A 26,912-nucleotide genomic window follows, 5' to 3' on the forward strand; every position below is an offset into this window, starting at 1 on the left:
TCTAAATAGTTTTTGTGAAAAATACCACCAGGAAAAAATTGATAGTGTCAACTCAAATGACAAACTATAATCCGTGGAACTCAGAACTGGAAGTTGTGCATTTGCTCTTAAGAAAAAATCTGACTTTTTTTCAGGGGAAATTTGAAAGAAGAAAATCCCATCTCCAACAAACATAGTGATTTTATTCTAAAAAGTCACAACGATGCCTTGAGTTTATGTAGTAATGTCCACTTCCTCCACTCTAGAAGGTAGTTTGAGGATCCTTTCCTATATAAGTTTTCCATGATATCTCCCTTCTTTATAAAGAGATGGAAGGAATTAACTTAATTTGCAAAAACTTAGCTACAGTTGAACCTTCATCCACCTAGACTATTAGGAAATATTTGACCAATCCTTGTAAAAAAGTTTATCTCATTAATATTTTTATACCAATATAATAAAACTTAAACAAATTAATAGAAGAATTTATATAATTTTTATGTGTATATATATATGTATATATATGTAAAGTATATACACAAAGAGGCACATAGACCTGCAGTAATTCAATCATCCTAAAGAAACCCTCTCTCCATTTGAAATGATTCCACAATCCAAAAATGAATTAATGCACAAGGTATAAATAAATACCAATTAAATATGTGTATTTCTGTTGAGAAAGAAATGACTATTTTGATATTCTTCTCTTTTAAGTAATAGTTGTGTTCAAATTTATCTGCTACAAAATATGTTTGCTTACTCATTTCCTTTTGTAAATGTTTTAGTAATCAGGTGAAAAATTCAAATGTCCTGTGTATATTCTGTATTTAAAAGTCATCAGCTTCTAGAATGGCTTTTTGACCCAGATAGGTCAAATGCTGTTGGCACTGTTTTTCAGTCACACATTCTTCTTTTCTCAGAACTACAGGTCACCCTACCCTGTCCAGAATACAGTCCTTGTATTCCTCTGTAAGATGCAGACACTAAGACACCCTAAAATTTAAGCTCTTTCAGGCTTAAAAATAGATGTAGGCAAAGCCATCATCAACACAAGGCAAATTTACCTCTTGGGGGAAAAATAAATGCTTACACTGTAAATAGGGATAAGTGCTGTAATATTTCTGGGCATCATGATGCTGGGAAATCCCTCTGCTGGGCTCTTACATCATGCAAGACCATTTATGGAGTGCTAGGCAGTGACAGTTTAAGTTATGAAACTGCGGTCTCATGCAGCAAATCAAAGCTGCCTTTATAGCAAATCTCATTAATTTCTTCATCCAGAAAGAACAAATTCTATATGGGAGCATTTTGCATAGCCACCCTGCAGAGCAATAGATTGAAACTGGATTTTAGCATTTACCTCTTGCTCAAATATGAATCAGGAATTGGACTTGGTAATTTATCCATCAACAGCAATGTAACTGCAAATGAACAGGAGGAGTTTCATGGATAAAAGGAGTGTCCATGTAGTTCATCCGCATGGATGAGGAAGACGCATTTGAAGTAACACCTCTCCAAACTGCAGAGTGTTCTTCTGAATGAGCATGAGCTCAGGCACAGCAGTTCACATTACAGACCCTTGCAGACAGAAGATCCAGAAGGGACGCCTACCACAGCCGGCAAGATTCTGGCCCTCGGTTCATACTCGTATTTACCGGACAGTTGAAAGCCTTACGGAATTCTTCAAAGTTGCTCATGGCTCCAATAACTCTGCAAAGAGAAAAAATGGTTGACAGGCAGGCTATCTGACCTTAAACACTTGTAAGTATTTCAACATGCTCACTTCAGGTGGAATTTTCAGGCTTCCCATGTCATTTCTCCAGAAATAAAAAATAGACGATTGGGAGAATTGCCAGAAAAAGTTAACATAAAGACAATCTTGTTTCATTCTATGCTTTGAGAAGTATCTTATTTTGCTGGAATGTCAACCAAAAACAATTGCAAATTGTGTTTGCAAATTGTGGCTAGTATGTCATTTAGAGAATTTTCCAACAGGACTGTTGGCGAGAAAGGTGGGAGACCAGTGATAGCCTTGTGTGATGGAACTCTTCTTCCAGCACCTGCCAAACTGCTGCACCCAGAATACAGAACATATGAACACACACGATGGGGGTGCTGGAACTATTTCAGTTTGGTGCACACCAGCCAGGTTCACATAAAAGTCCCTTGACCACAACATGCACACAAACCATCTCCTTGGGATTTTACAGCATGTAGCTGGGGTAGCATCTCATCCTTGGGAATCTCAGCTCCTCTAATATTCTGGAAATTCATTTTCTGAAGCTTCCATCCTGACTGGCTCCCAAGCTCTCTTGCTTCCATCCCACAGTGGCATGTTGCTGAAAGAACAGTGCCTTTTCACCTCACGCAAGCCAAACAATGTGCCTGCATTGCAGATTGACACTTTCAGGTACAAGTGAAGTGCTTTTTCTTTGTATGCAGTCATCCTTGGCTCTTTCTTCCACATCTGTTTTATTTCATGCTGTCAGAAATGATTATTTTACCATTACTAGATTGGGATTGTGTTGTTTGTTGATTTTTTTTTTTTTTTTTTTTATGCTTTTAAGCATCTTGGAATTTACTAACCTTAAATTTGAAATGGTATGAAAGTAAACAGCATCCTGAGCTAAAAGCAGAAAAGTATCTACTGAGATACTAATTGTATGCATTTCTTACTCTTTGCTATGCAGTGGGAAGGCATTTTTCTCCAATTCGGACAATCAGCTTCTCAGGATAGCTCAGCAAGGTAGAAAACATTCTTATTACATTGATTACATTCTTATTACATTGATTAGACTTTCTGTGGGTATGAATATTTGCAGTCAGCTGGTGCAAAATATCTGAAGGTCAGTTTTGTAGGGAGAATTACAAAATGTGTTTGGGGGAACAGCTTTACCATAAAAACATCACAAATACATATTCAGGGACTGTAAAAGCAAGAGCTTCTTATCCATAACTGCTACTGAACCTGGTGGCTATTATTCCAAGAACACTGTAGACTTCACTTTGAAACTTCAATTCAAAACAAGTTAAGTAAAGGCTAATACTGAAAATCTACCAAATAAAAATATATAAAACCAGAATCTTTATGTGCCCGTAAATGTGACTTTCCTGCACATGGTTTGACACTGCCACACATTAGTCATGGGATCAGAAGTGGGCTGTCTGGATTTCATTCCATTGAACTGCAGCAGACACCTTCCCCTGAAAGGATCACTCTGGGCTTCCTTGACTGCCAACAGAAAGGCTCACTTGCAGAGCCACTCAATGTAGCTTTTTTTATTTTCAAAATGGTAAGATACACCTTCCAAATGCCCATTCTTTTTGAAGCATGAAGAGAAGTGGGGGTGACTAGCTCAGATGCACACAGCTATGCTGAAGATACATATTTATTTCTATCTTCTTACATGATTACACTTTATATTTATTTGCAAAGGGTTGTTTGGGCTTTTTTGGATAGCAAGAATTGTCAATTTGGAAAGATGCTATACTGCTGTTGTGGTCACAGTGGTCTTGTGACATAAATGAAGGAACTTGGGGCAAGTGGATAATACTAGCACAGTTAATATAGTTTGGAAGAAGAGACAAGCACCAAGGTTTCTCTGAGTCTGAAATGGAAGTATTCTGAGTATCTCACATAAAAACTAAAAGAAAGATTTGTCTATACTTTCTGACTCAAAATTCATCTGATCATCTCTGTAATTTTCTTCCATAACTTGATTCCTTCAGCTAAATATGAATTTTTCCACATGAATGCCTTATCCTCAGGCTCCCCTTTATATTTTATGATTTGTACTATCTCATGGGAATGTAGCTACCTGATGATTCAGTATCTACTGAAAGGTAAATAAATCTGAGGTCTCTAAAAGCCAAGAAATAGTTATTTTACCAAAAGTTGATAGTGTGGGAATTATAGAAAATACCACTCTGTAGGCTGAAGATCAGCTCGGTATTTCAGTTCTCACTGATGTGAAGCATTTTTCAATTGTTAAAAGGCATGCAGATCTGTATATCACATTTGTTTTACCTTAACTAAAGTGGCAAGGATTACAAAGGTGCAATAGTGCAAATGTGAAGTAAAGAAGTCTGCCAAGAGCAAGCACTGTCATCTGCAGTGCTACCTTATATTAAATTCTTGTTAACAAGTTCATAGTTTCATTATTTCTTAACTCATTCTTGTTGACAAGTACCCCAAGATGTGCTACATATACAGTGTTGATATCTCCAACTTAGATGCGACTGTGTCTAGGGAATATATTAGACTACCTATCCCTTTCAGTCTGTGAAGCAACCTCACAGTTCCCATGTGAAGACAGTGTTGCTATTTTTCTTTTACCAAGAGAGAACTGGGGCAAAGGATGCTCATATCCCAGTTCCCTTTTTTGTCAGTAGAAAATGGTAGGAATTTCCAGAAAGCAACTAATCCACTGTACTGGAGATGCTTTCACTATATATCAGTGTGTGGAATTAACATCTTTCCCCCAAATAAAGAAGTAACATAGCCACATGACTGAGGGCAAAGACACAGTTTGTAGTTAGGCATTAATCTCAGCAGAAACAACTTGCTGTTGGTTATGCAAACTGTGGAGATGCAGAGAAATAAAATGGCTTCATAATTCTTATGTAGTCTTTAAGCCTCTTCTTGATGTTCAGTGATCACGAGAACCTGGTGAAGGCACCATGGGCAAAGATGGGCACCATGGGCAAGCTGTTAAGCTGGATAACTGCAGCTCTTTCAAGAATTGTTTCTCTTGAAGGACAACTGAAGAGCTGAACTTAATCCTAAACTGAACGTACAGAGCATGTTTTGCTTTGCATTTCTACCTGTATATTATCAATATAATTCAAGGCACTCTCTTGAAAACTTTTACTCAACTCAGGCAGATTAAATCAAGAATCTTCCTAATATTCATTGTTTTCTGATCTAGAATTGCATAGGAAAAGAAAAGTGACAGAAAAGACATTTCCTATATTCAGGGCTTGATTATAGAATGACACAAGGATCAGAGATTATTCTGGTTCAAATGCTATGATTATTCTGGTTCAAATGATTATTCTGGTTCAAAGAAGGTAGATGCAAGCTTCTCATTTTTACAGAATATTTGTAATAGCAGAATATAAGCTAATAAAAACACTTGACTTTCAGTCTAGACCAGAAGCACAGTCTGATTTTGTTTGCTCTTAAACTCCTCTTAACATGCTAAATTTCTGCATTTGTGTGCTGCAGTGATTGATTCTGTATATATACTGAGTGAATACATTATTTGCACTACCTGAACATAGGAGGGCTGTGAGCTCCAATATATATTTGTTCTCTTGCAGACTCTGATCTGAACGAGTTGCATCTTACCTAATAAAAGATAAAAAGAAGAAATAGGCATATTATATGGGGTAAATTTGTAAGTAAAGCAGAATGTAATGTCAGTTTTCAGTATGCTTGTTACTTACAGAATGTGCAAAATGGAAAGACATCACTAACTCTTATTTTTGTTTTACCTTTTCTTTGCTCTCCTGATATATTCCCCTGTTTTTGAAATCCCTTAATGGATCCAGTCTCCACCTGCTGTTATTTTCCACCCACTCATTCCCACATCTAGCCATAAGCACTCTGCCGTTTCTCTGTTTTTGAGATACTCTTAATTGCAGTTTGCTTTTCAGCTTTTCAGATATGGGAGCACCTCACATTTTAATAATTACTAAGTATATTTTTTTGTTTCAAACCCACGTAATGCACAAAGGTGCATGTAATGATGCTTCTCATCTCTAGAATTGCATCTCTATTACCTGACATTTGTCCCATATTGAAATGGTGGTTTCTTTTGAAATGACATTTCCTTCAACTTTCTATCAGTGGTCTCCAGTTCCCAATTCCTAATAGAACATTTGGCGCAAAGGTAACCAGCCACTAAGCAAGGTAAAGAAACTATTAGCACAGCTGAATGATCACTCTTACGCTCTTATGCATTGAAAAACTCAATTTACCAGACTTTACTTTACCTAAGCCCCCACTGATCAGTGTTTACCATCAACAAAATCCTTTAAGCCAGACCAACCATGGGATATATGAACGTCAATATAAAATACCCAAACACAGTCCTTTTATCAGTTAATACCATCAAACCTAAGTGGTCATAGACCCGTATGTACACTGCTACTCTGACTCTTGACATAGGAGAAGTGATTTTCAGCTGGGTTGGTTCAAGACTGACACTGGTTGCATTGAGTCCTGTTTTTTTAATTTCAGATGATTCATTCATTCTGGTGGTTAGTGCAATTTTTTAGCTCAGCTTTTACTCCTCATTCAAGGAGTTGATCCAATTCTTTTAAACAAATAAATCACTTCTGATTCTCTCCTTTGTTCTACTTATGCTCTTAAAAACACATCCTCTATCAAAGTTATACCACTGTGCATTTAGTGTACAGTAAACAAAGATGTGGGGAAAAAAAAAATACCACAAAAACTTTCCACATTCTTGCTTAGTTTCACTGAACAACATGCTCAGTAATAAATGGTGGTAGTACACTTGCACCAGGAATTTGTGTTGGATAAACTACTGGTGGAAAGCAGTGATAAAATGCTGCATATTGTAAGCACTAGAAAAGCAGGATGCTAATATCGAAAGAGGTTGAAGAGACAATATGTGCAAAATAACCTTTGCACTGCATGGGAGCAGCAAGAAGGAAGAGAGCTGCAATGAGAAAACACTGTACAAAGCAGAAGAAAAACTTAAGCATACCCTTAAAATTCAGAGTCTGATTGGTATAGATTGTTGAAGCAAAGGAGTCTGTGCCATCCTTAGATGGGTTCTTAAAAACATTTGTACTACTCACATGAGCATAACTGAGAAAGAAAAGCTGGTTGTGCGTGAAGTCAAGGCCCGGCAGTAAAGGCTCCTCTTCTCCTCCTCTCTTTTCTCTAATCCATCTCCTGTATGCCTGATTAGAAAGAGATGTACTAAGTGCCCTTCAGTGACATGGGTATAACTTTCTCTGTTCTTTTCAAATAATGTGTTCCACATATTTTTCATGTACTTACTCTGAAAGCTTCTCGCAAACCTCCATTATCTGCAATGTTTTCTGCCAAGGTCCTCTTGCCATTTACCTAGCAGAATGAAAAGACATCCATCATTTGACCTGTTTCTGAACTTCCTTCTTGATCAACTTCAAGAGACAGAGTGAAAAATAAAGGAAGGCAAGAACAACTTCAGACAGTTTCAAGCACCATATCTCGAGTTAAAAAAACTGGTTTTAAATGTGAATACTGTCGGTAGATAATTATTTGTGAAGAGTTATCCTGACTCAGGGCCTAGATCTCTACAGCACAAAATGTAGGAGATGCACATAAAAATCCCATTCCTGGTCTTTGGTCTGAGCATCAATTAATTTACTCCAATGACTGTTTTTCTCTGGTTATCTAAGAGGTTATGTTTGTTTCTTTACATAAATTTTATATACTACTGGAATGCTAAAATAACTTCTAAGTCATAACATAAAATAGCATAATTAAAATAGCTGTCAGAGACTGAATTGAAATTGATAGTATTTTCGGTGCTCCAAAAATATCTGTAAAGGAGATTCATCCTGCTTTCCGCATTATTCATTCCAAGAGCAAAAGTAATGGAAACAAGAATATATTCTGAGTATCTGAACTTTCTGAAAAAGTCAGTCTCCTGGTATGAGAAAATGCAATAACATCATGAAGAGCTCCTCATTTCTGCAAGGGCAGCATTACTTCTGATCACCCAGCAGAGAGGGTCTTGGTGCTACCAGGCTGTATTTGTAATTAAGCAGTTTTACTCTCTACTGTGCCTAAAATGAACAATATAATTGAGGACAGTTTTGAGCTAAGCACTGAAGGTCAATGCTTGCCTGTAAATCCTCTAGTGACAGACTCTCCCATGCCTCAGGGGATGAGTGTAGAGGGGATGGGTTCAGTAACCAGCTTTGTTTCATGTTTGCAGAAGAGAAGAAAATGGGGTAGAAAAAGTCAGTGAGTCCATGGCATGTCAGGGTACATGAATACAGCATCACCACTTTATGCAGGCAAGCACCCAGGCCAGAACCAAGGCATCCTGCTTGGCACCTGATAAGGATATAACAAGGGGAAATGGAAGCAGAAGTGGAAAGTGCAGCTCCTTTCCTACTTGTTGTCCATCCATCTGGAAGGCTGGAGTGGAGATGGGAGAGAGATCATAACGAGAATAGACACCAGGGAATATGCAAATATATAAATTCTTTTTTTTTCTTTCTTTTTTTCTTTTTTTTTTTTTTTTTTTTTTTCTGGCCTACATCCTTGTACACTTTTCTTTCAGTGATCTTGTGAAGTAGACTGATTTAGAGCATAAGATGAGAGCAATCCTGCAGTGGCATGTGAGCCAAAGGTCATTTTAATAAGCGGAAGAAGTCTTTCTGTTGATCTCAGGCAGCTCTGGATCAGGTATCTGAGACTACAGTGTATAGACAGTTCCTGACAGGGCTCAGGGACCAAGATAAGTTTTTTATTTAATCAGATGACTTTATGTCATTACTGCACTCTGAAGCTATTTCTATATCCACTTTTTCTTTCATTACTCTTCTTTTCTGGAGACATTTTTATTGTAAACTGAATGAGAAGGAGGAAGAGTAAATAGGTTTCTTGATTCATGTAAAATATTTAAAATGTACAATACAGGAGAAAAAACCTGCAGAATATATGAATATTGATGTAAATAACTGGCAGGAAAAAAAGCCCTTTGCATGCATACCTCTTCATTCAGAATCTATAAAACACAGCAGAAAATATCAAGATTTTTTTTTTTTCTGTCCTCTAAAACATGCTATAGGTTATTTCACAGAAACAGGAGAAAACAACCTTCCAGACAATGAGGCTGTGGGTAACAGAATCTCTCTGTAAGCCCATCCACCAGCTTCCAAGGTGGTGGTGCAAAAAATTCAGCTATACACCAAGAGGAACCTGTAGAAAATAAGGCTGACGGCTGAGCCAAAGACAGGAGCGTTATAGTGACAGTCATTTTCTCTGGGAAGATTTGGATGACCTCTAAGTGATATTTTTGTATTGATAGTTCTTTTCCTATTGATATTCAGGAGCAAGCCTGAGAATTTTTATTTGCAAGTTACCTTACATGAGTTATTTCAGCTCTCAGTTGATGGACTTCAAATTGGACTACAGTATGGTCTCATTGCCTCTGAGACTAATACAAACAGCCTGGGGAAAGTATTTAAAATATTGCTAAGCATTCAGTACAACATCTCAGTTCTTGAAAGGCAAAGAATTTATTGTATTTATGCTTCTGGAATGTAAGTAGAGGTGATGATATTGAGTAGAGGGGCGAAAATGTGTTTTATCCTGAAAATAAAGATTAAAATCATGCCCCAGGCAACGTTACTGGAATTCTAGCGATTGATTTCAGAAAGCCTAGAATTTATCCTGTTTATCCATCATCTGGGACACTTACATAAGTTGCTCGTTTTCAGAGAAGACTGTATCTCTGACAGACAATGAAACAGAAACAATTTCCTTGCACTTCCTTTCTTAATCATTTTCTGTGAGTTTTTGCTATAGTACTCCCTACATTTGGGTCTGTGTGCACACATGAAAGAAACTGTAAGAGTTGAATGTGACATAAAGTAGGGTTTATGTAACTTCTTCTAAAGCTGTAACAAATAACAAGAATTTCTAAAGGAGTATATAATATTTGCTATTATATTCTTCTTTCTAAAAAGAGTGGCTGCTCAGTTTTCATTACTGATCTCATCTTTGGAAGAGAATCAACATGCTCACAGAAATTAGACCAGCTCTGCCGAGTGGCTTCATCTTCTTGCCTCTGTTTCCAATGTGATGTGATAGGGAGAAACTTTTTAGCCCTGTCACCAGTGTAAGGGTACTGGTATTTGACTGGACTAATCAAATCTGACAGACAATTTTGATCACAGTAATTCACTTTAGAAAATGATTTGTTGTGAGAAAGGAAGGCAGTAGCCAGTATCTCCATACGTTTGCATTTATGAACAGATTGCTTAAGGAAAAAAAATAAAATAAAATAAACCAGTGCTTTCAATCACTGGTGTTTTACATACATGTAAGCTAGCTTTCTTCCAGTAGTAATTGTTGTATTGATTAATCATGCATTTTGTTTTCTCTTTAAATTTTTCTTCAGAGCCAGTTGTCCACCAAGGGTCTAAGTTTCCATTTTTGTCATATTTCCGACCTTCAAATTAAAGAAAGAAAACAAGCTTTTTAGCAAAAAACAAGGCGAAACAAAAGCAAGCAAACAAAAACAATAAAAACAAAAACTAACAAGCAAAACATTCTTTCCCAGTTTTGGAATCCAGCACTTGCACAAGAATGAGTGGTATACAAAATAGTTAAAATCAGCAGGCAAAATCTTGTTTTCAGTCAACTTAGTAGTAAACAGCATGGATTCTATTTGTTATTCTATTCTTCGGTTTTAGAAATAAATAGTAATTATTAATGAGTTCTATAGCATGTTTTAAAATTATATAAGAGCTTTCTTGTAAATATAATCGTGTTTTTCTTCCTTGACCTTTGATTCTGCAAACCTGATAATGACTAGTCTATTCTCTAATATTGTCTTTAGCGCAGTCATGAAAAAGAACATAGATTAAAGGCTGCAGTGGGCTTCTGTAATGCCAGCTCAAGTCATTCTTTGCTAGTGTTACTAGTTACTGCTAGTTACTACTAAGCAAAAGTTAAACATTTGACCAGCAGAATAAAATAAAATAAAATAAAAAAATCTGTGTCATGGGAACTTCTGAAATTTCCATTTTGGGTTTGGAGCAGAACCAGAACATCTGAACTACATATATGGGAGTAAGAAAGCAAGGAGAATATGTCTCATTCCGTAGACCGGTGGTTACAGCAGTGACTCATGGAAAATTCAGCCTTGGGTCCTTGCTCCATCTCATTTTTAGGAGAGCATCTCATCTCATCTCCAGCCAGTCAGAGCAAGAACCTAAGATTTTCTTCTCAGGGCAAATTACTGCCCCTTGGCCAGGTTCTTAGCTTCCCATTACAGAGATTATATATATAGGGAATTTATCAGCTTGAACAATGCAGCAGAACCTTAATTCTTTTCAGAAAATTCAGCACTGTTAAGAAGAAATAATGAAAGAGCTAAAGCATACACAAATGATCTTTCTGGCATTTTCACAAATCTGTAGACTCCGTAAGAAAAATAAAAGTTACTGACATATGGACAACACTCACCATTACTATCAAATCCATGAGTAAATTCATGGCCAACAATTACTCCTATGGCACCATAACTTAACGACCTGTAACACAAAGAAGTTTCCTCAGATAGTATCTATACTCATGAACATCAAAGTACAGAAGATAAGAGATCAAACAGTTCTCTATGTCGGGAAAGATCAATACTAAAATTGTGAGGGGTGAGTGGAAATAGGACTAAAAATCATGCTGCACAATTTTGACTTAATATTGTTGAAAGTCTGAAGGTCAAACTCTTCCTTCTTTAAAAACAATCTTATACATCAAATTTTAAAAAGCACTGTGGTGGTTCACTCTACTAACCAAATCTCTATCTAAGCTCCAGAATGTCTCCTTCAGTAATGTTCAGAATGTCTCCTTCAGCTGATTGCATGAATTATATTCTGAGACCAGAACAGTGTTATACGTGGAATTATTCTCTTCGTGTAGTCACGAAAAAAAAACAAACATAGATCAAGCACTACAGAGGGCTTCTGTAATGCCAGCTCAAATCGCTCTTCATTGGCATGCAACAAACAGACTTGCAAACTATCAACTTTGCAAAGCATTAAATGTATCTCCTTTCAGTTTTCAAAGAAAAAGTTATACAATTTCTGTGCACCTGCATAGGAAAAGACATGGTCTGCAGTTACATCTAATGCACAGGAAAACAAGAATAAGCCAAAATATTTTGTATTCCTGATTGACAAAAAAATAAAAATAAAAATTCCTTGTTATACTAGATTAAACATGCAACTTGAAGAAATAGGGATGAAAGGTCCAGTTGTCTGATATCAAAAGCAATGGATAATGGGGGAGGGGAGAGTTTTCTACTAAATGCGTCTTTCATTTGTTAAGTTGTTCCTTGTGATTTGAATTATTTTGGATATAGAGATGCCATACTTCAAAGTAGCTTAGAGTATTTCTAACAGATTGTATTGAAACAGAAGAAAGGTTGAGGAGTTTGAAGTAACATGTTATTACTGGACCTAATGATCCATAGCACACTAATTGCTCATCTCAGTCATACCCAGAAAGTATTATGTGATTTAATTCTCCCTACTCCCATGGCAATTCTTCACTTTTTTTTTTTCTTTCCTGAAAGGTAATTTTCATGTGATAAAATCTTCCCTACTGTTTTTTCCCCCACTACTATTGTGAACTTTCATTAAAAAATGCTGGTTAAAATTACACATTTCAGCAATGAAAATATTGCCCTTTTGTGTGACAAATTTGCAATCTTGTGTAGCACACAGTGATAATGATCTGTAGTAAATGTGCTAATTAGAGACTCATTTTCCACATCTGAAGTAGAGTAGTTACATGCGATCTTTGGAAGCTGAAGGATGTCATGAAACCCGAAAAGAGGTCAAGAAGAACCAATGAGCCCTGTTACTAATTGCATCTTATTCAGTGATAGATGGCAGGCAAAAGCAGCAGACCGATGCCCAGAAACACCTAGGGCTTTCCCCAGCCCCAAAAGATGTGTTGAGGTTTGGAATGAATTTTGTCCTTTCTTTCTATGAGCCCCCTTCAGAATTTTGTCCAGCTCAACAACAGTTTTGTAAAAAGTGTTCCCAGGTCCACTCACGCTCTTCACTTTTGGGAAATAGCCAGACAGAGATGGAGAGGCTTAGATGAAGCTCAACAGGTACCATATTGGAGGGGAACGTTCTGGGACTGGAGAGGCTCTGAGAGCTATAAGGAAGTTACTGCCTCAGCCTGATGTCTCTATTTCACATAATCACAGAATCATAGAGATTGGAAGAGAACCTCGGGAGATATCCAGTCCATCCCCACCTGCTAAAGCAGTTTCCCTTTCAATATATTTCAATATATCTGGCACAGAAGGCTCATAACTATGAATAATGACATTTGAATAGCATTTTATTTTGGGTACCCAGATCTAAAGTGACAATTTAACTTCCTTTTATGCAAATAGATGCAGCTCTTTTATAGTGCTTATGCTGAAACTGGACACTAAAACTGCACTAAATGTTAAATATTTGCTAAATAAGTTTTCCAGCAAGTGCTGATGACCTTTTGATGGTTTTGTTGTTGTTGTTGTTGTTCTAGTGCTATGTACTATTTCTTTTAAGCAGACAGAAGACAGATCTGGAATATTTCAAGGACAAAAGCAATCTGTTGTCTGATATTAAACAGCTACATTTGTTTACTAAATTTCATTTTGATATGTACTCAAGCAAAACCAATTTAAGCTAAGGTAACCTTTAAGAAGAAAAATGAGCAAAATACAATTCTTTGAAAGAATCTCAATTCTACTGGTGTAACAGAAGGTCAGGGTACAGAAAAACCTCTTCAAAAAGTAAAGCTGGAAAAAGGTCTGCAATAACCACAGCAGAAGATAAGTTCTCCTTAACAAGAAAGTGCTTCTCTCTATCCCCAGTTAACACTTACAAAGACATCTGGTTCATAAGAATTCTCCATGGATACAAATTCATTTGATCCTAGATTGAATGCTTCTCTCTACATATACTGCAAAACTTCCTGTTTACATGGACACAACCAGGCTAGAAGATGTCAAATTCAAAATGTTTTAGAAGTTTTATTTTATTTTATTTTATTTAGCAAAGATATGTGAAAGATATGTTTCAGTAATAATTGACTTTGTATAACTGCAAAATAGCTTTCAGAAACTGCTGTCAGAGACTTCTTCTTGGTCTGATCCTTCCCTAAAATAGGAAGATATTGGACTGCATTGAAGCAGTCATTTTTCAAAATTAAATATATATGACTTATAATTAGCCTTCCTCAGCTATAGAAGCACACAGGTTCTTCTCAGGCAATCGCTTATACACATGGAGATTTTCTCCTGCACTTTAGTAAACACAGAAGAAGACTTACTGTTAATCATAGATATTAGCAGAAATGGAGCAATAAACTGATAATAAAAGGCTTCTCAGGGTATTCATTTCTGTTCAAGAAGTGTTAGTTACTTGATTTACCATTCCTTTTAATACCTGCCATGTGCACACTGCTGCATCTGCATCCTATAGCAGTGAAACACTTCCACTCAGGTGCACTTAATTAGCAATTCCTGTGAGAAATCAGTCATCAGTTTAAGACAACAGCAACACATTCTGCTCTCAAGGGTAAGAAAAGTTATTGCACAGAGCAGTAGTTTTCCAAGTCTGGTTTTTCAATAGTAAAATCGGGGTACATAAGGGAAGAACACACAAGCCAAGGAGTGAGCTCTTTGCACACTTACAGTATAACCATGCTCAACCTATTGGCTGTCTTCAGCAGGATAGTTTTTTTCTCTATGGTCTCCCCTTTGTTTATATGCATTTCTAATACCTTTACCTATTTTTCCCCATTTCCAGGTATAAGAGGTTCCCTGGTATGGTACTTACCTAGGATACTCTGTTCCCCAGAAGAAGGGCTTCTGCAGTTCTCCTGCTGGGAATCCTGTAATAGCAAAAAAATTATAATTGTGAGGTTTATACAGCTGAATAACAGTATCTAAGTTTGGGTTTATGACCTCTATTTTTTCCATTTCAGAAGGTTTTACTAGACAAGCTTTCCCTCAGGTGGTATTTTCAGATCATGATGGAGAAGATGTTTGAGAAGAAGAGATCTCTCTCCTTTAAGACCTCAATGACAGCTACATGCTACATTGCAAGAACTTTATTTTTGGCCATGGCACATGTGTGCATTTGTGTATGTGTTCTGTCAATAAACAACTATGTGAAAACAAACACGAGAAAGTTGATTGTCTTCAGATATGTTGACATATCAACCAAGAATATATGGCAAAATACAACAAGAATTAGGAGACTTAGCTTAGAGAGGATTCTGTGCTGCAAGAGATATAAGGAAGTGATACAATGTCAGCTTAATTATAATCTAGGAAAGTCAAAGGTAAAGGAACTTGAGCACTTCTGTAAAGCAGAGCTGTAGGCAATCAAGGCTGTAGAACCAGTCTGGCTACAGGATTACCTGGCTGCTTTTTCAGTTATGGATAAATGAAATAAAATGTAAATACAGTTCTTTGATCAAAGTCACAGTTCTATTTCTAATTCCTAGGTGACACTTCAGAGACATTATTCTGAAGACAAATGAGTTGAACACAGTAACAATTAAACAAGTTGATAAATAAAGCAGATGTCTATACTCAAAGTTTTCAAATGCTGGTGAAAACTGTAGTTTGTATGGGACCAAATGTAGAATCCAGTGCCTTGCATGAGAAATTCCCATCTGCAAAGCATGGACTTTCATCTGCTTTTGAGGTTACCCCACACGGACATCTCCTTATCAGTAATTCTCTGATGATTCACTAGTCTTCTCAGGAATCTCTACTTCACCTTCACAAAGTTCTCTGCAAGGAATCACCTGGCCTCTCAGATCAAAATAAAATCAGATTCAATTTATTTGACCCTATTCAGTTGTTTTGTTGACAAATAGCACATGGATTTTTTAATAAGAATTCAGGCAAAAGATTTCCTTTCCTTCCGAAGTCTTTAAATAAGTTATACTGATTGTAATTCACACAAAATGTTACAGTAAACCCTCCTGGTCATCTGTTTTTTTCCACTGTCCTTCCCTGTCTGCCTTGACTACCAATTTGCAATTTGTTTAAAAAAAAAGTGTCATTTTCAAACTTATTTTCTGAGTGCTTTTTTTATCTTGCTTATATGGATGCTGGGTGTTCTTTTTTTTTTTTTCATGTATGTTATGAATTGCTTTTCCAGTGCTATAAAACACAATTTTGCCAGTGTCAAGGACAAAGTTTTCCTGATCTAATTCTTCTTGCCTCCCAGCACACAAAGAAGGGTTTTGAGTATTTACTACACATGTTCTAAAACATATCATGGGCACATCCTGATCAAAAGGTTTCATAAATTTAGAGAAGAACAAAATACACAAAGGCCAACAGAATTATTCAATAGCAGGGCTGTTGCACACTGGTGTAAGTAAATGGCACTCCCCCGTTCCATGTTGTAACATGCAGTATTCTAACAGGATTGAATCTTCATTCGTTGAGCTAAATTCTTTCCTGAATTGGTTCACATGACCTGAACTATAAGTGTAATTTTCACAGGCATTTTGTGACTGCTATAGGTTATCATTGCGCTAAGTACCATTTGGTAGTAAGAGTTGGCAATGTAGTCTGCACTAGATTGAGTGCTTCTTTGCAAACTTCAAATCTCAGTGAAGTCCTTTGGATTCATAAAAGATACCATTTAATGAAAGAAGTGTTAGAGTCCACTAACCCCCTCACTCCCAAAGGCAAATGAGAAAACTGTGGGCAAAATGAAGAAATGAGACCATAGTAAGGAAGGTATGATCTAAGGTAACGCAATCCCCAATAAATAATATCTAGGGATTACACAATCCTGGCACATGGCCGTGTGCCTTCCACCACATCAAGAGGGTATCAAGGTCTTGTAAGGATTTGAAATTATTTTGCCCACATGTGGACTCAAACAGTGAATTTGAACTTGTCTGTGTTTCAGGTAGAGATACAAATGCATTGTTTATAGAATCATAGAATGGTTTGAGTGGCAAGGGACCCTTAAAGGTCATTTAGTCCAACTCCCCGGCCATGAACAGGGACACCATTCCCCAGCCTTCTCCTTCTCCACAGAGGATGAGTCTCCTTGCTTCAGACCTTCCCTCTGATCTCAGACATTTCCAAAAGTCAGTCTTGCCAGTGAAGACCGAGGTGATGAAGACTGAGCACTTAAACTTTCTTAATTTGTCACCAGGTCCCCTGAACCACTTGGCACTGGGCCCACATTTTCCCTAGACTTTCTTTAGGTCTTTCTTTTGAATTCTTCACCAGATTCATCTCCAGGTAGGCTTTGTCTTTTCTAACCTCTGTCTGGACCTTGGAAAGTGACTTTTTGCTGTACTCTACTCCTGTTCTTATTCCTCTGAACCATCAGAGCATTTCAAGCAGTGGAGCAGATCTGGCTTACTTTAACTACTTCACTATGAATTTATGCTTATCTTGAAGCTCTGACATAGCCATTCACCTGCACAGAACTACTTTTAACTTAAGTGAATGCATTTAGATCCTCTTTATCCATTATATTAATTTTCAGCATCTCTCCCCAGCAAGGTGCTGTGAAGTTTGTAGGAATATATTTCAAAGTTGAAACTTAGGTTTTTTTTGTTTGGTTGGTTTTGCTTTGTTTTGTGGTTGTTGTGGTGTTTTTGGTTTTTTGTTTGTTTGTTTTTGGGTTTTGTTTTTTTTTTTTTTTCAGATTTATATTGGTTTTCTTCTATTAATGAATCAATTTGCTAGCTATATACCATATGGTATACATATTGTGCAGATGAACAACTTGAGACTCTGGGGAATAGTGTTACTTCTCCAGAGAGACACAATGACATTTCATCTAATAGTTCACCATAGCTATGCAAACTCATAATGGATGAAGTAAACTAAAACCAATTGAGATGGCTCACCAAATCATGAAGAAACTTAGAGTTCAAATCCAAATATGAATTTAAATTACATAACTTAATTGCATTATTCACTTATATTGCACGATATTTTTAACTAAGAAAAGAACTAGTGAAGCCTCATTCAAAGTCATTGCATTTACAGTTTCCAATAATTAGTTGGTTTGTTTAAAGTAACTTCTGACAAGCTGGTGATTCTAGCACGTAAATAGCAGATGTGGAAGACAGCTGTGTGGCATACAGAGTTCTCTGCTGATCATTGTACCAGTGGCTCTTAGACAAGCTTAAAAAATCTGTAACCTTTTTTTTCAAGTGTCATTGAATGAATTCAGATTGAGAGCTTTAAATGAATTAGATATAAGCAGAAGTGCTGGTCAGCGAGCAAAGGATTGTGAGTACACAGAAGGAATTAAACATGAAAACCACGAGGGTGTTATTCAGTTACCAAAAAATAGCATTAAAGGCAGGATATATTTCTTTAAAATGGATCCGTAGGCTTGGAGTGTTTCAACACTGAATCTTTTCCCATTTTTTTTTGATACATCTTTGTATGTTGTTCCTGGGGTGTGCATTCTGCCAGTCCTGAAGAGACAAGGTCTCCTGCAACCTATCTCAGTGTCCTGCAAAGCATCTCAGATAGCTTTGGCCTACCTATATGAAGGTGATTAGGATCAAACACTGTCATAACAGTGGCCTAAATTCTAAGAAACGTGTTTTTTGAAGGCAACAACTCTCCAGATTCCTCAGATTAAAAAAATAGAATACTCAGAAAAACTGCTATTTTAAAGAATTTTAGGAAGAAGAAATAAGAAATGGCTGTAAGGATCATACACCATCTCACCTATGACTGTAATTAAATAACAGAGAATACTGGCCATTAGAAAATTGGAAAAATGAAGAAAAGAGCTCACTTAAGAACACTTAAAGCTTACTTAATAACAGGACTGTGATTCTGTGAACAGTGTGCACTCAGAAAGTATTCAGTCCATGTCTGTTGTGTTCATTAGCCTTCTGGAAATTAATGGAGCACTTAAAACTACTTCATCAATAACCTTCCAATTAGCCCAGCTCTTAAGGGAAGAAAAAGTGGTCCTACATGGAGTCCCCTGGTCCCCCGTTGGCCACAGCACCATGTTTGCCAATGCTTGCCTGTCTATAGGCAAGATAAGAGTTTGCCCCTGCAACTCACAGCATCAGCCAGCTGCCAGCATCAGAATCCACATGCCACTTTCTATGAAGATGATACTTACTGCCTAATATGAGCTCTCATCTGTGGTTTTCTCTATGGATGCTTATTTGAACATAATTTCAAAATTCTATTTTAGATTACGTCTTCTTCCTCTAAAGTGTAATGAAGCTGCTCTCGAAAGAGTCCTCTTGACTTTCACTAGAAAACCACAGTACAAGTGCAGATGACTTAGCAGAAGCATAGGTATAAACTTACAGAAATACTATCAACAGTATTTAATTATCTGATACATCTATTCAGGCACATACTTCATAGAGAGCATTGCTTATATTTTTCTATGTTCACTGTAAATCCACTTTTCATTACTGTTCACATCCCACAAATGTTACTTTTTTGACATATTCTAGAGACATGTGTATCTACACTTGGAAAGAAAATTAAATACACCAAATGTCTAATGAGCAGTTTCCTCCACCCTTCACATATTCAAGGGCCAATATTTCAGTGCTGTAATGAAATAAAACCTTTTCTTCAACAGAAGTATGCTAGCATACTTTGATCATCACTTGTATCTATTTTCAGCATGTAATTTATTGTCTGCTCTGGAGCTCATTAAAATAAACACTCTCATTGGGGAAGTGTTTTTGTGTTCCAGTGATCATAATTAAAAAAGATAGTATTCACACTGCTTAGATTATATGAAGTGTACTTAGATACCTCTGTGGCATCTAAAGGCAATGATAGGTGCCTGTTGTCCGTGTTAAGTACCTATAATTGAAGGGAAATCGACTAGCAAATACTACGAAAATTACATTTAGAATTTAGGTAAGTAACAACTATTACAAACGTGCATCGTTGTTCATCTAAGACACTTTGGGAAAAGAACTGGAAAATAAGTAGAACTCTTGTATAGAGAAAATCAGAAGTAAACTTTAATAAGAAGATAAATTATATGCACCACATTTTATAAATTTGTTCTTTGCAGCATATCTTACCTTGATACTTATTTCTCCTTTGCAAATATTAACACAATTGTTGGCCATTCATGTTATCAATAGTTTACTAATGGAAATTAAATGAAGTAATAGCAAACATAAAGGGTATTTGCACTGAAGCATTGCAGAATTCATTACAATCCCTGAACATCAACGTTTTGCTGTATTCTCCCAAATCTAGCCATCTTCTAAGTCATCTAGTTTCTACTGTCTATTAATTTTCACTTTCAGTGAAGAAAGACCTTTTCTTCCAAGCAATTGGGTAGTCAAGATGCCATTAAAAACTTTAACAACTTGCCCTTATATGAAGACTGTATGAAGATTGCAGCAATTTCTTATGTAGCGCGTATGTCTGTAACACAGATTATAGTGACAAGAGAATTTATTGTCCTCTTGCCAGGAGCACACCAGAGATCTCCCTGTGCAGAACAAAAGCATCTTCCTAGAAATGATCAGAACTGCTATGTTCTCCTCCACTTCTGCAGGTCCCTGACGGCTGCTTCTTTTCAGAATCCTCCGTTCAAGGCACAGACAGTGCCTTTTTTCTAAATTGTTTCATGAAGCCCTCAGTGACTAATTGAGTTTGGAATTGCTGTGGTTATGCTGATAATATCACATAGTACATTTCTGTTTCCAAGCTGAGGGATCTTAGTTCTTAGAATCAACTTTGCAACCGGGACTTTTCCAGTTAATGTAGAAGCTTCTTTCCAGAAACAATTTGCATTGTGCATTTTTAAATTTGGTTTTCTCAAATACCGCTTCTTAGTAAATTCACTTACCAAGAGCAGATATAGATGGGCCTTGAACACACTAAAATCTAGTTTGCCCACTGAAAAGCAACTGCACTCAAGAAGACAAAGAGCCTACCTCGCTCGTTCTCTGCTCTCCAGCAGCAATCAGCTGTTCCAGTGGAGGGAAAGGTATAGGAAAAGGGCATTGGGAATCTGTGAGGCAGTTCTGCTAGTAAAGTTCTACTTTCAGCAGTCAGTAACAGAGGAATCCGTCCTCCTGAATCACAGTTTCTATCTGTCTTTTCCTTTGTTCAGGAGAGAGCACCCTTTTATTCAGATTGTTTCTTAATAAAGTGACCGACACAGATCTTCTGGTAGTACGTTTCTCCAAATATTTTGAAAACAGTTGATTTGTTCCTACTCCTTTTCTCACCTCTGATTAGTCATTATTTATGGAAGGACCTTCTTTCCTGTCCCATGACAACTTCTAATAACACTGGGAAAGAACCTCATGAAAATTGTTCCATAGAAATAAACATAATTTCTCAAGCTCATTCACAATTCCAAAAAGCTGTAATAGACTAAGGAAGCATGACTCTTTTCTAAAGTAAAAGCAAAAATTAAGTCACACTGACTCTTCCCTATTAGTTTGTATGTATGTTCATACTCTTCTTTGTTATGGTCGTTTTCTTTTGCATAGGTGCTAGAATAATTTTTTTTTTTATCTCTCTAGATACTGTTTTGCAAAAAAAGTATTTCACGTTTGCCACACCTATTCTGCCTGTGCAATGGCCAACGTAACTTATAAGCTAACACCAAAACTTGTTGTTGGCATCTTTTGTCTAAGTTCTTTTGAAATATCTGAGAGAATATTATCTCATGCTTATATTTCCAGTACAGAGAATTACATTATTTATATGACTTAAGGACTCTCTTCTTTCAGTGTATACAAAAAAAAGTTTTATTATTCATTCTTACACTATTAGAAAGTCTTTCCTCCAATCTTTGAGGCCTTGTTATAGCCCCACTTTACATTTAACTTGCTAGAGCTCATGCCTATTTTTGTTCTGAAATGATTTTCTTCTTTTAAGACCATTTTTGATGCTGTTTAGCTAGGCCTTTCACAGCACATCACTAGCTCCTGCAGAACTTGCTGTAGATTACTGTTGAGTATTGCACAGTATTAAGACAACAGCTCCGGGATGTGAGATCTGCCCAAAGATGCAGCTTATCACAATAGTATGCTTGCAATTGCTAAGTTCAGTCTCACACACCACAATTCTCTCCCACCAGCATAAATGGGAACTTGGTAGTGATGTGACAAATACTTATCAGCAGGTTCAGACCCAAGCATGTTTTGTGTATATCTCACAGTGGCCATGTCTCCTGTAAAGCGCAGTGGTCGTTGGTGGAAGACCACTTGCACTGTGCCTTACTTCAAGCCTCCCCTCCAATTGCATGTCATTTTTATGGTAAATGCAGTATTTGTTCAGAAAGAAACACCTAAAACCTTTTCTTCTTAGGAACAGTCCTAAAAAAAACAGCGAGCATCACTATCCAAACTTTAAGGTCGAATACCAGCAGTATGAGAAAGTCTGCAGTTCTGATACAAAACATAGTCATCTCCGCACCTGTGACAGATAAGTTATGTTTGACAGGCCTCTGTTTCATGACACAGCAAGTGTGAAATTTAGCTTCAGTAGTTCCAGCCTCTCACTGCAGCTTTCTTTAATGTGCCGTGGTGGGGAGGCTGGGAGAGATGAATGCTGCTGAAACTTGAAAGGATCTCATGTTAACGAAGATGTAACAGCAACAGCTCTCATTTTGCACTGACAGTATCCTCTGCATCCACACAATACATCTGAAAGAGCAGTGGTGGCCAGTGCTCAGTTTAGCAGGAAAACCAGCTCTCGTTTTAGAGATGTACTTTGAGATGAGCTTTGATCAACCCAGTGAAATCCACCTCAAGAGTTCAGTGATAGACAAAAACATGGCTGCTTAACGATGGCAGTCCTCTAATTAAAGAGGAGCAGTCTAGGCCTAGAACTAATTTTAATCAAAAGACCTGAGTAATTATCATGCTTCCTTCATGAATGAGCTCACTTAGACACAAAAGAATGTATATTTGGAGGCAAAAAATTGTTTACAGAAATAGGGAAGAGCAGATATTAGCAGTTACCTACAGATATCCATCCTTGTCATTAGAAAATATTGAACAACTCCACTGGGCATCACTTCTTAGGCCCTCTGTCTGTGTCACAGTTTTCTCCAACCATGTTTATTTCTGCATATATACTAATATTAGTGAACTGAATTCCTGTCACTTCAAAAATTACTGTTTATTTATGGCATTGTACACGCACATCTTTTTGCTGCAGCAAATAGAAAATGGAAAATGGTATAAACTCTAATAGAAGCGATTTAAGCTAATGTTTTCTTTCACACTTGCAATGGACAGAATGTATGTAAGCAGTTTCTGCAATTCAGCTGACACGGGGTATCTCATTAAGAGCAGTAATTCCAATTTGTGGAGCCCTTGCTTTTCCAAAACTATCCTCTAACTAAAGATGTCTCAGAGCTGAATTATCATGTCTGCATTTCTGATTTTCATCACACCTGATAGTCAGTCACATTCACACAAACTGTACAGATATTGTCTGAAGCTGGATACATACATTTTCCAAACAGACACTTTAAAAGTAGGCTCAGAATTCAGATACTCACTGATCTGATTGGTGGATGCACTATAAAAAGCATTGACAGTAGTTGGGCTCGTAAACCACCTGTAGTGAGAGCAGAAGAAATCAGCTGTCAGTACACCTCAACATCTCTCTGAATACAATGAGCAAAGATAAAAAGTTAACTCAGTGGAAAGATGCAAAAATGTAAAAGATCTAGGATTCATTAAAGTTTAATTATTTCTTCAGTTCAACATGCACTACTTATAGTTCCTGGAAGATTGAAATCTATTGTTTAATGGCTTTAATTTAAGTGCACATGGTCAGAGACTACTAAGCTTCCTGTTGCAAAATATGTTGTACTTCTAAGTGATAGTTGTGCCTGCTGTGCTTACAAACTGAATTCTTGACTTCACCCAACAGAGGTACCACACTGATAGCAGCTGTAAAAACTCTCTTTGATTCTGTTATATCTGTCTTTAAACCACGTGTGGAGAATCTCCCTCTTGAAATTAGAGGAGAGCATTTTTTAAGCACCTGAAGTGGATTCAGACTCTTTGCTGAGCAGCTTCTTGTTCAGTTAGGATGATGCCAACAGCATGGGTAGGTCCTTTCTGGGTACCTAAGTCTGAAATAAATGGCTTCTCTGTCTGTACCCTACTCAGCAAACACAGATATCACTGTGCCCATAAACAGGCATCTTGCAAAGCAAAACTAACTTTACAAGGAATATAAGCATTTCTTCTCACAGTTAGGTTTCCCAAACCTACTGGAAGGAAACCTTGATCTGAAATGCAAAAAGGATTTATGGAGCTCCTTAGACTAAGCTCAGCTGCATTAGCAGTGATTTCACCCACATGGATTTCACCATAAAGTCTCAACAGACTTTAGCAAAATCCAAATCCCCTCTGAGGAAATTCTGACTCCAGTGAGTCCAAGATTTCACCTTACATTTGTATAATGAAGAACTAAGATAAAATTAAAGTAATAAAGATAATGAGAATTAGTCATTAATTCATAATAAATTAGAAACAACTGTAATAAACGTCCAAAAAGGAAAATCCTGATGTCTTTAGCAGTACATTACTCAGAAGTTCTGAAAGTCTCAAAAGCAATGAATATAATGAAAATACTTCGGAAATTTTCTTTCAAAGAGAAGAGATGGCAGCTGCACAAAAATGAGCAAGACAAAGGAAGATCTAACAGAACATGGAAAATGTGTGATGTTGGTGACATTCAAGTCCACGATTCATGCTTTAAAATAGCACCATCAAATGAATGAGTGATCTGCAGATCCTGACTGTTTTTCTGGCAACTCATATCCTCATGTAAACCACACAACAAAGGGGAGAGCTTCAAAATGGCAGCATTCTGTCTTTTATCCATAAATTTATCTGCTTATCTCACATTCAAAGCTTATTTCACAGTGCAGCAACTAGAAAAAGTAACCAAGGAAAGCCAAGTGTGATGGCATGTAAATATCTTAACCATCCATCACATTAGAATCTCTAATTGCCACAGATAATTCTCCCAGTTTTGTTTATTAGGAGATGCTGAAGGGGAGGAGCAAGGGGAGGTTGTTTATTTTATTGTGTTTTCTGTTTCCTCCTTAATAAAGGAATGAAATATTAGAGGTAATGTAATGAGATAATGGAGTATTTAAGAAATAATGCCTAATGATGAAGGGAAGAAAAAAAAAAAAGTCAGGGCAGAAAAGAAGCACAATTTGCTTCTTTTAATTTCACATCCGTTCACAGAATTGATGAGCTGAATTGTTAAGGATTCCAGCCAGCCACCTGTGCAGTGATACCTGCTCTCCTGGTTTAGCAGTAGCTCTGAAAGACTTGTCACTTTTTGACAAGGAGACCTCAGAGGGACCCATATGAAACACTCAGTACTTTAATTTGGATTTCACTGAAGTTTGACCAAAGACAAATAGCACTGCAACTTCCACCTTACTCTGTCAGTTTATTCCACTTAAAACATCCTTTCTATTCCCTTGAACAGCATCTTTTAAGCATGAAAAGGGCTTCCGAACCACAAATACTCCCTTTTTATAAATCCGTCTTATAGTGCGTGTCTTACAGTGTTCCCTCATTTTCAGTCACAGGATCAAGGGCTCAAGGCAGATAACTTACACTTCAAAACAGACTGATGTGCTTTGATCTCCTCTCCATCCTCTTTACTGTTGCAGTCACAGGGCCCACACTGGGCTCACCACAACTCAGTCAGGATAGGAAATACCACAAGCACTGGTTGAAGAGCTCTTTACTGACAAGCAATGCCTCTCTAACAGTACAAGTCTACACCTATTTTTACTGGGTAAGGAGCTAACCGTAGTAATGCATGTGTTTTTTACTACAGAAACACCTCACTAAGCCTGAAAGAAACCAAAGACATCACACCACTGCTGGTCACACTTTGATACCTATGAACCTACCTCGTAGCTTGTAGACAAGCTACTGAGTCTCATCACAACATCTCTATCCCAAAGCTACTCCTTCCTTGATGATCCACCATTGCTACAGCACAGCCCATCTTGTCTCCTGAGCTTGATATAAGCCACAGACCAATAGCAGTCTAATTTTTCTCAGTGTAAAATTGCCCTATGTTCTTTCCAAGTCACAGTTACATGAGAAGGCCTCAGGAACAACTCAGTATGAAATTTGTTACATTTTTGAGCAGGTAGGAAGCTGTACCAAGGAGTCACAAAGGAAAGAGTTTTCAAGTGACAAGCAGAGTATACTTGCTGAATTACATGTTTGACATTTAGACACTCTGGCAAAGAGCATATTTGCACTCCAGCATTCTGTTGTACCACTCTAAGCCATTCTCAAGATTTAGAAAGCATTTTCTACAAAAGAATAGAAATAACAGAGACTGCTTCCATACAGACAAGACGAACAACTTCACCTCAAATCTGCCAGCATTTTTCAATGAGTTACTTGAAAAGACTGAGCCTTCAGTGACAGACCTTAATCATAGAATCACAGAATCATCAAGGTTGGAAAAGTCTTCTAAGATGGTCCAGCCCAATTGTCCATTTAACAACATTTCCCACTAAACCATGTCCCTCAGTACAACATCTAAACGTTTCAACATCTCCAGGAATGGTAAGTCCACCACCTCCCTGGGCAGCCTTTTCCAGAGCCTGACCACTCTCTCAAGAGAAGAAGTACTTCCTAATGCCCAGCCTGAACCTCCCTTGGCATGGCTTGAGGCCATTCCCTCTTGCCCTATTGCTAGTCACATGAGAGAAGAGGCTGACCCCCACCTCAGCACAACCTCCCTCAGGTGTTATAGAGTGATAAGGTCACCTTTGGGACTCCTGCAAACTAAATAATCCATTCCCTCAACCTCTCCTCATTAGGATTGTGCTCCAGACTCCTCACCAGCTTCACTGCCCTTAACTAATAATACATCAAATAAATATATGAGGAGCTGTAATAAATAGCTGTCAGTGTTGAATTTTAAGGTGAAGCAAATTTAGAAATAGCTCTCACATTCCTGTTTGAAGTCAGGTTGCCTGGGAATTTGCTCTAGATCTAGTTACAATGTCAGTGCATTTGCTCTATTATCAGAAGTATGGAAAAGGCATAAAAAATCTAAGCTCCCATTAATTACAGACTAATTGTTTTCACTGTTTCCATTTCTTATTAGCATGTGAAAGAGGAACAG

General features: G+C 37.3%; 1 protein-coding gene across 2 annotated transcripts in view; it reads right to left on the minus strand.

Annotated features, from left to right (window-relative positions):
• Positions 1–530: 530 nt before the first annotated feature.
• PHEX (phosphate regulating endopeptidase homolog X-linked) overlaps positions 531–26,912 on the minus strand; it is a 94,483-nt gene continuing 68,101 nt past the window's right edge. For both annotated transcript variants that reach the window (XM_042810202.1, XM_042810201.1), the window contains 8 exons: positions 23,281–23,339; positions 14,584–14,638; positions 11,207–11,274; positions 10,057–10,187; positions 7,016–7,081; positions 6,811–6,915; positions 5,253–5,329; positions 531–1,689 (listed from right to left, as the gene is read on the minus strand). In XM_042810202.1, coding sequence (XP_042666136.1) covers positions 1,587–1,689; positions 5,253–5,329; positions 6,811–6,915; positions 7,016–7,081; positions 10,057–10,187; positions 11,207–11,274; positions 14,584–14,638; positions 23,281–23,339 — 664 coding nt within the window. In that variant the 3' untranslated portion in view covers positions 531–1,586. The remainder of the gene's footprint in view (positions 1,690–5,252; positions 5,330–6,810; positions 6,916–7,015; positions 7,082–10,056; positions 10,188–11,206; positions 11,275–14,583; positions 14,639–23,280; positions 23,340–26,912) is intronic.

The sequence above is a fragment of the Centrocercus urophasianus genome, unplaced genomic scaffold (genome assembly GCF_019232065.1).
Source record: "Centrocercus urophasianus isolate 14NV4802_14NV808 unplaced genomic scaffold, USGS_Curo_1.0 seq_12, whole genome shotgun sequence".
In the NCBI taxonomy this organism is placed as follows: Eukaryota; Metazoa; Chordata; class Aves; order Galliformes; family Phasianidae; genus Centrocercus; species Centrocercus urophasianus.